This window comes from Homarus americanus, unplaced genomic scaffold, assembly GCF_018991925.1.
Source record: "Homarus americanus isolate GMGI-L3 unplaced genomic scaffold, GMGI_Hamer_2.0 scaffold11340, whole genome shotgun sequence".
NCBI classification, from domain to species: Eukaryota; Metazoa; Arthropoda; class Malacostraca; order Decapoda; family Nephropidae; genus Homarus; species Homarus americanus.
Window position 1 is genome coordinate 1 of NW_024713239.1, and position 8,688 is coordinate 8,688.

General features: G+C 59.7%; 3 protein-coding genes across 3 annotated transcripts; all 3 read right to left on the bottom strand.

Moving 5' to 3' along the window:
• Window positions 1-304: 304 nt before the first annotated feature.
• Window positions 305-2,390, bottom strand: LOC121871515 (basic salivary proline-rich protein 1-like; the record flags this gene model as incomplete). Its single annotated transcript, XM_042373925.1, has 3 exons — window positions 1,946-2,390; window positions 1,007-1,601; window positions 305-467 (listed from the first exon to the last, which is right to left on the bottom strand). Coding segments are annotated over exons 1-3 (1,203 nt in total), but the record flags the coding sequence as incomplete, so codon positions are not given.
• A 53-nt stretch (window positions 2,391-2,443) lies between these two features.
• LOC121871520 (basic salivary proline-rich protein 2-like) lies at window positions 2,444-5,517 on the bottom strand. Its single transcript, XM_042373938.1, has 4 exons — window positions 5,102-5,517; window positions 4,333-4,514; window positions 3,046-3,640; window positions 2,444-2,546 (listed from the first exon to the last, which is right to left on the bottom strand). The coding sequence occupies exons 1-4, from the start codon at window positions 5,515-5,517 to the stop codon at window positions 2,444-2,446; spliced, it is 1,296 nt and encodes a 431-aa protein (XP_042229872.1).
• A 106-nt stretch (window positions 5,518-5,623) lies between these two features.
• Window positions 5,624-8,602, bottom strand: LOC121871527 (basic salivary proline-rich protein 2-like). The gene is made up of 4 exons (XM_042373951.1): window positions 8,499-8,602; window positions 7,142-7,714; window positions 5,952-6,647; window positions 5,624-5,696 (listed from the first exon to the last, which is right to left on the bottom strand). The coding sequence occupies exons 1-4, from the start codon at window positions 8,600-8,602 to the stop codon at window positions 5,624-5,626; spliced, it is 1,446 nt and encodes a 481-aa protein (XP_042229885.1).
• Window positions 8,603-8,688: the final 86 nt, after the last annotated feature.

The window sequence follows — 8,688 nt, forward strand, 5'->3', positions numbered from 1 at the left end:
GGAGGCGCCACTGCCCCTAGGAGGACCACTGCCGCACCTGGAGGGCCCTTATTAATGCCGCCACCCCTGGGATGGTGCCTAAGGGTGTCACCCCCCCCCCCGTCTCCTTGGGAGGGCACCTGGGGGCGCCGCCTTCCTGGGAGGGATCTTAAGGGTGCCACCAATTTTGGGAGGGCCCCCACCGTCCCCTGAAGAGCCTTTTGGGGCGCTGCCACCAATTGGAGGGCCCCTGGCGTCCCCTACACCTGGGAGGGCCCCTGGAGGAGACGCCGTCCCTGGGAGGGCCCCTGTGGGCGCCTCCAACCCTGCGAGGACCCTTAGGTGCGCCACCGCCCCTGAGAGGTTCCCCACCGTCCCTAGGAGGGTCCACACTGCCCCTGGGAGGCCTCCTGGGGGCGCGGTCGTCATTGGGACGGACCCTGGGGGCGACCCCGCCCTTGGGAGGGCCACCGGGGGTGCCACCGCCCCTGGGAATTCAATTGGAGGCGCCGCCGCACCTAGCAGGTCCCCTTGGGGCAATTGTTTATGCACTATTTAGAACTGTAAGAAATATGCCGTTAAATAATTACACTGCCCATCGCATTTCCAGGATCATCACATCCTGAACAATGAAAAGGAGAATAAATAACTAACAGGGAAACATAAGTTTGGGTGTTGTGTTGACTGACTGTTCTGTTTTCCTATTGGCTGTAATTTGGTGGATTTACATTTTAGTCCACCAATCACAGACAAGTAAGGGATTGCTGGACTTATGCAATATGTACGGCTCCACGACCATGTGTGTGTCTCCCAGGAGAAGCTCTGTAGGGCCTCTTCCAGAGTGTCTCGCCGCCCATGGGAGGGTCCCTGATGGCTTCACCCCTACCCTGGGAGAGGCCTGGGGGGCATTAGCGCCCCTGGGGAGCTGGGGAGGCACTCACTGCCTCCTAAGGAGGGCCTCTGGAAACCCTCGCCCCTGAGAGGGTCCCTGTGGGCACCATCGCCCCTGGAAGGTTATCTGCCGTACCCTGGAGGGCCCATAGGATTTTCGCCAGGCCTGGGAGGGTCCCTGAGGGCGTCGCCGCCCCTAGAATGGCACCTGGGGGCGCTAGCGTCCCTGGTATTGCTCTTAAAGTGGCCAATGCCCTTGGGAGGGGCAACGCCACCTCTTAGAGGGCCCCTGGGGATTAAAATGCCCGTGGGAGGAACTATGTGAGCATCACCAACCCTGGGAGTACCCTTGGGTGTGCTAACACCCCTGGTAGAGCTCCCGCCGCCCCCGGGAGGCCCCCTGGGGGCGCCTCTGCCACTGGGAGGGATCCTGGGGTCGATGCCGCTCTTGGGAGGGCCACGTGGTGTGCCACCACCCGTAACAATTTCCTTGGAGGCGCTACCACCCCTGGGAGGCCCCCTGGGGGCTTCTGCTTCCTGTGGGGGCACCATCGCCCTTGTGAGGGACTTACCACTAATGCGAAGGCCTCTGGGGTGTTCAGTGCCCCTGGGAGGGAGGTGGAGGCTCTGCCGCCCCTGGTGAGGATCACTGCCGCCCCTATGAGTCCTCATGGGCAGCGTCGCCACCTCTGGGAGGTCCCCTCTTGGCGCCACTGCAACAAGCAGTTCTCCTGGGAGCAGATCTTCATACACTATTTAAATCTCTGGCAGATATGACGTTAAATAATTACACTGCCCATCGCATTTCCAGTATCATTACATCCTGAACAATGAAAATGAGAATAAATATCCAGCAGGAAAACATAAGTTTGGGTGTTGTGCTGACTGACTGTTTTGTTTTCCTATTGGCTGTAAATTAGTGGATTTACATTTTAGTCCACCAATCATCGACAAGTAAGGATTGCTGGACGTATGCAATATGTACGGCACCATAACCAAGCAAGCTATAGGGTTTTCCAGGAAGCCCTGGTGAGGCAACTGAGGCGCCACTGAGGGCCCTGATGGCGCCACCGACCCTGGAAGGGCCTTGGGGACGCAGTGACCGTGTGAGAGCTGCTGGCGGTCCTACTGCCTGCCCCTAGGGAGGGCCTCTGGGGACGACTTTGCCCCTGGGAGGGCCCCTGGTGGCGCCACTGCCCAAAGAGAACCACTGGTGCACCTGGAGGGACCCTAGGAATGCTGCCCAGCCCTGGGGGCGCCTGGGGCGTCAGCCCCCTGGGGAGGCTACCTTGAGGCGCTGCCTTCCTGGGGAGGGATCTTAGGGGTGCCACCAATCTGGAGGGCTGCTGCCGTCCCTTGAAGATGCCCTTGGGACCCCGCCACCAATTGGAGGGCCCCTGGCGTACCCGCACCGCTGAGAGGGCCCGGGAAGGAATCGCTGTCCCTGGGAGGGCCCCTGTGAGCGCCTCCAACCCTGGGAGGACCCTTAAGTGCACCACCGCCCATGAGAGGTCCCCCATCGCGCCTGGGAGGGTCCCCACTGCCCTTGGGAGGCCTCCTGGAGGCGCCGTCGTCATTGGGAGGGACCCTGGGGGCGACGTCGCCTTTGGGAGGACCACTGGAGTGCAACCGCCCCTGGGAATTCCCTTGGAGGCGCCGCCGCACCCAGCAGGTCCCTTTGGAGTAATTGTTTATGCACTATTTAGAACTCTAAGAGATAAGACGTTAAATAATTACACTGCCCATCGCATTTCCAGTATCATCACATCCTGAACAATGAAAAGGAGAATAAATAACCAACAGGAAAATATAAGTTTGGGTTTTCTTTTGAATCACTCCTCTCTTCTCCTTTTGGCTCTAATTTGGTGGATTTACATTATAGTCCACCAGTCATAGACAAGTAAGGGATTGCTGGACGTGTGTCATATGTTCGGCACCACGACCATGTATATGTCTCCCAGGAGGGGAAGCTCCTTGTAGGGCCTCTTTAGTGCCGCCGCCCATGGGAGGGTCCCTGATGGCTTCACTACCCCTGGGAGGGGCCCTGGGGACATTGGCGCCCCTGGGGGAGAAGCTGGGGGCGCTGCTGCCTCTAAGGAGGGCCTCTGGGGGAAACCCTCGCCCCTGAGAGGGTCCCTGTGGGCACCATCGCCCCTGGAAGGTTATCTGCCGTACCCTGGAGGGCCCATAGGATTTTCGCCAGGCCTGGGAGGGTCCCTGAGGGCGTCGCCGCCCCTAGAATGGCACCTGGGGGCGCTAGCGTCCCTGGTATTGCTCTTAAAGTGGCCAATGCCCTTGGGAGGGGCAACGCCACCTCTTAGAGGGCCCCTGGGGATTAAAATGCCCGTGGGAGGAACTATGTGAGCATCACCAACCCTGGGAGTACCCTTGGGTGTGCTAACACCCCTGGTAGAGCTCCCGCCGCCCCCGGGAGGCCCCCTGGGGGCGCCTCTGCCACTGGGAGGGATCCTGGGGTCGATGCCGCTCTTGGGAGGGCCACGTGGTGTGCCACCACCCGTAACAATTTCCTTGGAGGCGCTACCACCCCTGGGAGGTCCCCTGGGGGCTTCTGCTTCCTGTGGGGGCACCATCGCCCTTGTGAGGGACTTACCACTAATGCGAAGGCCTCTGGGGTGTTCAGTGCCCCTGGGAGGGAGGTGGAGGCTCTGCCGCCCCTGGTGAGGATCACTGCCGCCCCTATGAGTCCTCATGGGCAGCGTCGCCACCCCTGGGAGGTCCCCTCTTGGCGCCACTGCAACAAGCAGTTCTCCTGGGAGCAGATCTTCATGCACTATTTAAATCTCTGGCAGATATGACGTTAAATAATTACACTGCCCATCGCATTTCCAGTATCATTACATCCTGAACAATGAAAATGAGAATAAATATCCAGCAGGAAAACATAAGTTTGGGTGTTGTGCTGACTGACTGTTTTGTTTTCCTATTGGCTGTAAATTAGTGGATTTACATTTTAGTCCACCAATCATCGACAAGTAAGGGATTGCTGGACGTATGCAATATGTACGGCACCATAACCAAGCAAGCTATAGGGTTTCCAGGAAGGGAAGCCCCTGGTAGGGCAGCTGAGGCGCCACTGCCCAAAAGAGGGCCCCTGATGGCGCCACCGACCCTGGAAGAGGCCTTGGGGACGCCAGTGACCGTGTGAGAGCTGCTGGCGGTCCTACTGCCCCTAAGGAGGGCCTCTGGGGACGACTTTGCCCCTGGGAGGGCCCCTGGTGGCGCCACTGCCCAAAAGAGAACCACTGGTGCACCTGGAGGGACCCTAGGAATGCTGCCAGCCCTAAGAGGGCGCCTAAGGGCGTCAACCCCCCTGGGAGGGCACCTTGGGGCGCTGCCTTCCTGGGAGGGATCTTAAGGGTGCCACCAATCTCGGGAGGGCTGCTGCCGTCCCTTGAAGATGCCCTTGGGACCCCGCCACCAATTGGAGGGCCCCTGGCGTACCCGCACCGCTGAGAGGGCCCGGGAAGGAATCGCTGTCCCTGGGAGGGCCCCTGTGAGCGCCTCCAACCTTGGGAGGACCCTTAAGTGCACCACCGCCCATGAGAGGTCCCCCATCGCGCCTGGGAGGGTCCCCACTGCCCTTGGGAGGCCTCCTGGGGGCGCCGTCGTCATTGGGAGGGACCCTGGGGGCGACGTCGCCTTTGGGAGGACCACTGGAGTGCAACCGCCCCTGGGAATTCCCTTGGAGGCGCCGCCGCACCCAGCAGGTCCCTTTGGAGTAATTGTTTATGCACTATTTAGAACTCTAAGAGATAAGACGTTAAATAATTACACTGCCCATCGCATTTCCAGTATCATCACATCCTGAACAATGAAAAGGAGAATAAATAACCAACAGGAAAATATAAGTTTGGGTTTTCTTTTGAATCACTCCTCTCTTCTCCTTTTGGCTCTAATTTGGTGGATTTACATTATAGTCCACCAGTCATAGACAAGTAAGGGATTGCTGGACGTGTGTCATATGTTCGGCACCACGACCATGTATATGTCTCCCAGGAGGGGAAGCTCCTTGTAGGGCCTCTTTAGTGCCGCCGCCCATGGGAGGGTCCCTGATGGCTTCACTACCCCTGGGAGGGGCCCTGGGGGCATTGGCGCCCCTGGGGGAGAAGCTGGGGGCGCTGCTGCCTCTAAGGAGGGCCTCTGGGGGAAACCCTCGCCCCTGAGAGGGTCCCTGTGGGCACCATCGCCCCTGGAAGGTTATCTGCCGTACCCTGGAGGGCCCATAGGATTTTCGCCAGGCCTGGGAGGGTCCCTGAGGGCGTCGCCGCCCCTAGAATGGCACCTGGGGGCGCTAGCGTCCCTGGTATTGCTCTTAAAGTGGCCAATGCCCTTGGGAGGGGCAACGCCACCTCTTAGAGGGCCCCTGGGGATTAAAATGCCCGTGGGAGGAACTATGTGAGCATCACCAACCCTGGGAGTACCCTTGGGTGTGCTAACACCCCTGGTAGAGCTCCCGCCGCCCCCGGGAGGCCCCCTGGGGGCGCCTCTGCCACTGGGAGGGATCCTGGGGTCGATGCCGCTCTTGGGAGGGCCACGTGGTGTGCCACCACCCGTAACAATTTCCTTGGAGGCGCTACCACCCCTGGGAGGTCCCCTGGGGGCTTCTGCTTCCTGTGGGGGCACCATCGCCCTTGTGAGGGACTTACCACTAATGCGAAGGCCTCTGGGGTGTTCAGTGCCCCTGGGAGGGAGGTGGAGGCTCTGCCGCCCCTGGTGAGGATCACTGCCGCCCCTATGAGTCCTCATGGGCAGCGTCGCCACCCCTGGGAGGTCCCCTCTTGGCGCCACTGCAACAAGCAGTTCTCCTGGGAGCAGATCTTCATGCACTATTTAAATCTCTGGCAGATATGACGTTAAATAATTACACTGCCCATCGAATTTCCAGTATCATTACATCCTGAACAATGAAAATGAGAATAAATATCCAGCAGGAAAACATAAGTTTGGGTGTTGTGCTGACTGACTGTTTTGTTTTCCTATTGGCTGTAAATTAGTGGATTTACATTTTAGTCCACCAATCATCGACAAGTAAGGGATTGCTGGACGTATGCAATATGTACGGCACCATAACCAAGCAAGCTATAGGGTTTCCAGGAAGGGAAGCCCCTGGTAGGGCAGCTGAGGCGCCACTGCCCAAAAGAGGGCCCCTGATGGCGCCACCGACCCTGGAAGAGGCCTTGGGGACGCCAGTGACCGTGTGAGAGCTGCTGGCGGTCCTACTGCCCCTAAGGAGGGCCTCTGGGGACGACTTTGCCCCTGGGAGGGCCCCTGGTGGCGCCACTGCCCAAAAGAGAACCACTGGTGCACCTGGAGGGACCCTAGGAATGCTGCCAGCCCTAAGAGGGCGCCTAAGGGCGTCAACCCCTGGGAGGGAGTGCTGCCCAGGGCGCTGCTTGCTTCCTGGGAGGGATCTTAGGGGTGCCACCAGTCTCAGGGAGGGTGCGTCCTTGAAGATGCCTTGGGGCCCGCCACCAATGGAGGCCCCTGGCATGCCCGCACCGCTGAGAGGCGGGAAGAGTCGCTGTCCTAGGAGGCCCTGTGAGAGCGCCTCCAACCTTGGGAGGACCCTTAAGTGCACCACCGCCCATGAGAGGTCCCCATCGCGCCCTGGAGGTCCCCACTGCCTTGGGAGGCCTCCCTGGGGGGCGCCGTCGTCATTAAGGAGGACCCTGGGGGCGACTTGTCGCGCTTTGGGAGGACCATAAGGTGCAAGCCGCCCCTGGGAATTCCTTGGGCGCCGCCGCACCCAGCAGGTCCTTTAGATGGTATTTATGCATATTTAGAACTCTAAGAGATAAGACGTTAAATAATTTTTTGCCATCGCATTTCCAGTATCATCACATCCTGAACAATGAAAAGGAGAATAAATAACCAACAGGAAAATATAAGTTTGGGTTTTCTTTTGAATCACTCCTCTCTTCTCCTTTTGGCTCTAATTTGGTGGATTTACATTATAGTCCACCAGTCATAGACAAGTAAGGGATTGCTGGACGTGTGTCATATGTTCGGCACCACGACCATGTATATGTCTCCCAGGAGGGGAAGCTCCTTGTAGGGCCTCTTTAGTGCCGCCGCCCATGGGAGGGTCCCTGATGGCTTCACTACCCCTGGGAGGGGCCCTGGGGGCATTGGCGCCCCTGGGGGAGAAGCTGGGGGCGCTGCTGCCTCTAAGGAGGGCCTCTGGGGGAAACCCTCGCCCCTGAGAGGGTCCCTGTGGGCACCATCGCCCCTGGAAGGTTATCTGCCGTACCCTGGAGGGCCCATAGGATTTTCGCCAGGCCTGGGAGGGTCCCTGAGGGCGTCGCCGCCCCTAGAATGGCACCTGGGGGCGCTAGCGTCCCTGGTATTGCTCTTAAAGTGGCCAATGCCCTTGGGAGGGGCAACGCCACCTCTTAGAGGGCCCCTGGGGATTAAAATGCCCGTGGGAGGAACTATGTGAGCATCACCAACCCTGGGAGTACCCTTGGGTGTGCTAACACCCCTGGTAGAGCTCCCGCCGCCCCCGGGAGGCCCCCTGGGGGCGCCTCTGCCACTGGGAGGGATCCTGGGGTCGATGCCGCTCTTGGGAGGGCCACGTGGTGTGCCACCACCCGTAACAATTTTCTTGGAGGCGCTACCACCCCTGGGAGGTCCCCTGGGGGCTTCTGCTTCCTGTGGGGGCACCATCGCCCTTGTGAGGGACTTACCACTAATGCGAAGGCCTCTGGGGTGTTCAGTGCCCCTGGGAGGAGGTGGAGGCTCTGCCGCCCCTGGGTGAGGGGTCTGCCGCTTCTGGTCCTCGCTAGGCAGCGTCGCCACCCCTGGGAGGTCCCTCTTGGCGCCACTGCAGCAAGCAGTTCTCACAGAACAGATCTTCATACTATTTCGTCTCTGGCAGATATGACGTTAAATAATTGCACTGTCCATCGCATTTCCAGTATCATTACATCCTGTACAATGAAAAAGAGAATAAGTATCCAAAAGGAAAACATAAGTTTGGGTGTTGTGCTGACTAACTGTTCTCTTTTTCCTATTGGCTGTAATTTGGTGGATTTACATTTTAGTCCCCTAATCATCGACAAGTAAGGGATTGCTGGATGTATATCATATGCATGGCACCGCGACTAAGCAAGCTATAGGGGTCCTAGGAGGGGAAGCCCCTGGTAGGGCCGCTGAGGCGCTACCGCCCAATAGAGGGCCCCTGATGGCGCCATCGACAGTGGAAGAGGCCCTGAGGACGCCAACGTCCCTGTGAGACCTGCTGGGGGTGCTACTGCCCCTATGGAGGACCTCTGGGGACGACCTTGCCCCTGGGAGGGCCTCTGGAGGCGCCACTGCCCCTAGGAGGACCACTGCCGCACCTGGAGGGCCCTTATTAATGCCGCCACCCCTGGGATGGTGCCTAAGGGTGTCACCCCCCCCCCCGTCTCCTTGGGAGGGCACCTGGGGGCGCCGCCTTCCTGGGAGGGATCTTAAGGGTGCCACCAATTTTGGGAGGGCCCCCACCGTCCCCTGAAGAGCCTTTTGGGGCGCTGCCACCAATTGGAGGGCCCCTGGCGTCCCCTACACCTGGGAGGGCCCCTGGAGGAGACGCCGTCCCTGGGAGGGCCCCTGTGGGCGCCTCCAACCCTGCGAGGACCCTTAGGTGCGCCACCGCCCCTGGGAGGTTCCCCACCGTCCCTAGGAGGGTCCACACTGCCCCTGGGAGGCCTCCTGGGGGCGCGGTCGTCATTGGGACGGACCCTGGGGGCGACCCCGCCCTTGGGAGGGCCACCGGGGGTGCCACCGCCCCTGGGAATTCAATTGGAGGCGCCGCCG

Excerpts from the sequence above, each read along its gene's own strand:
- LOC121871520 (XM_042373938.1), bottom strand. The coding sequence starts at position 5,517 with ATGGTGCCCCCACAGGAAGCAGAAGCCCCCAGGGGACCTCCCAGGGGT. Across the intron at positions 4,515-5,101 it reads AATCCTATGGGCCCTCCAGG|GGTCCCTCCCAATGACGACG; the intron begins GTACGGCAGATA and ends CGTCGCCCCCAG. Across the intron at positions 2,547-3,045 it reads AATCCTATGGGCCCTCCAGG|GGACCTGCTGGGTGCGGCGG; the intron begins GTACGGCAGATA and ends ATTACTCCAAAG.
- LOC121871527 (XM_042373951.1), bottom strand. The coding sequence starts at position 8,602 with ATGACGACCGCGCCCCCAGGAGGCCTCCCAGGGGCAGTGTGGACCCTC. Across the intron at positions 7,715-8,498 it reads CACCTAAGGGTCCTCGCAGG|TGGCGCCAAGAGGGACCTCC; the intron begins GTTGGAGGCGCC and ends TGCTTGCTGCAG. Across the intron at positions 5,697-5,951 it reads GCTTGCTTGGTTATGGTGCC|GAGAACTGCTTGTTGCAGTG; the intron begins GTACATATTGCA and ends ATCTGCTCCCAG.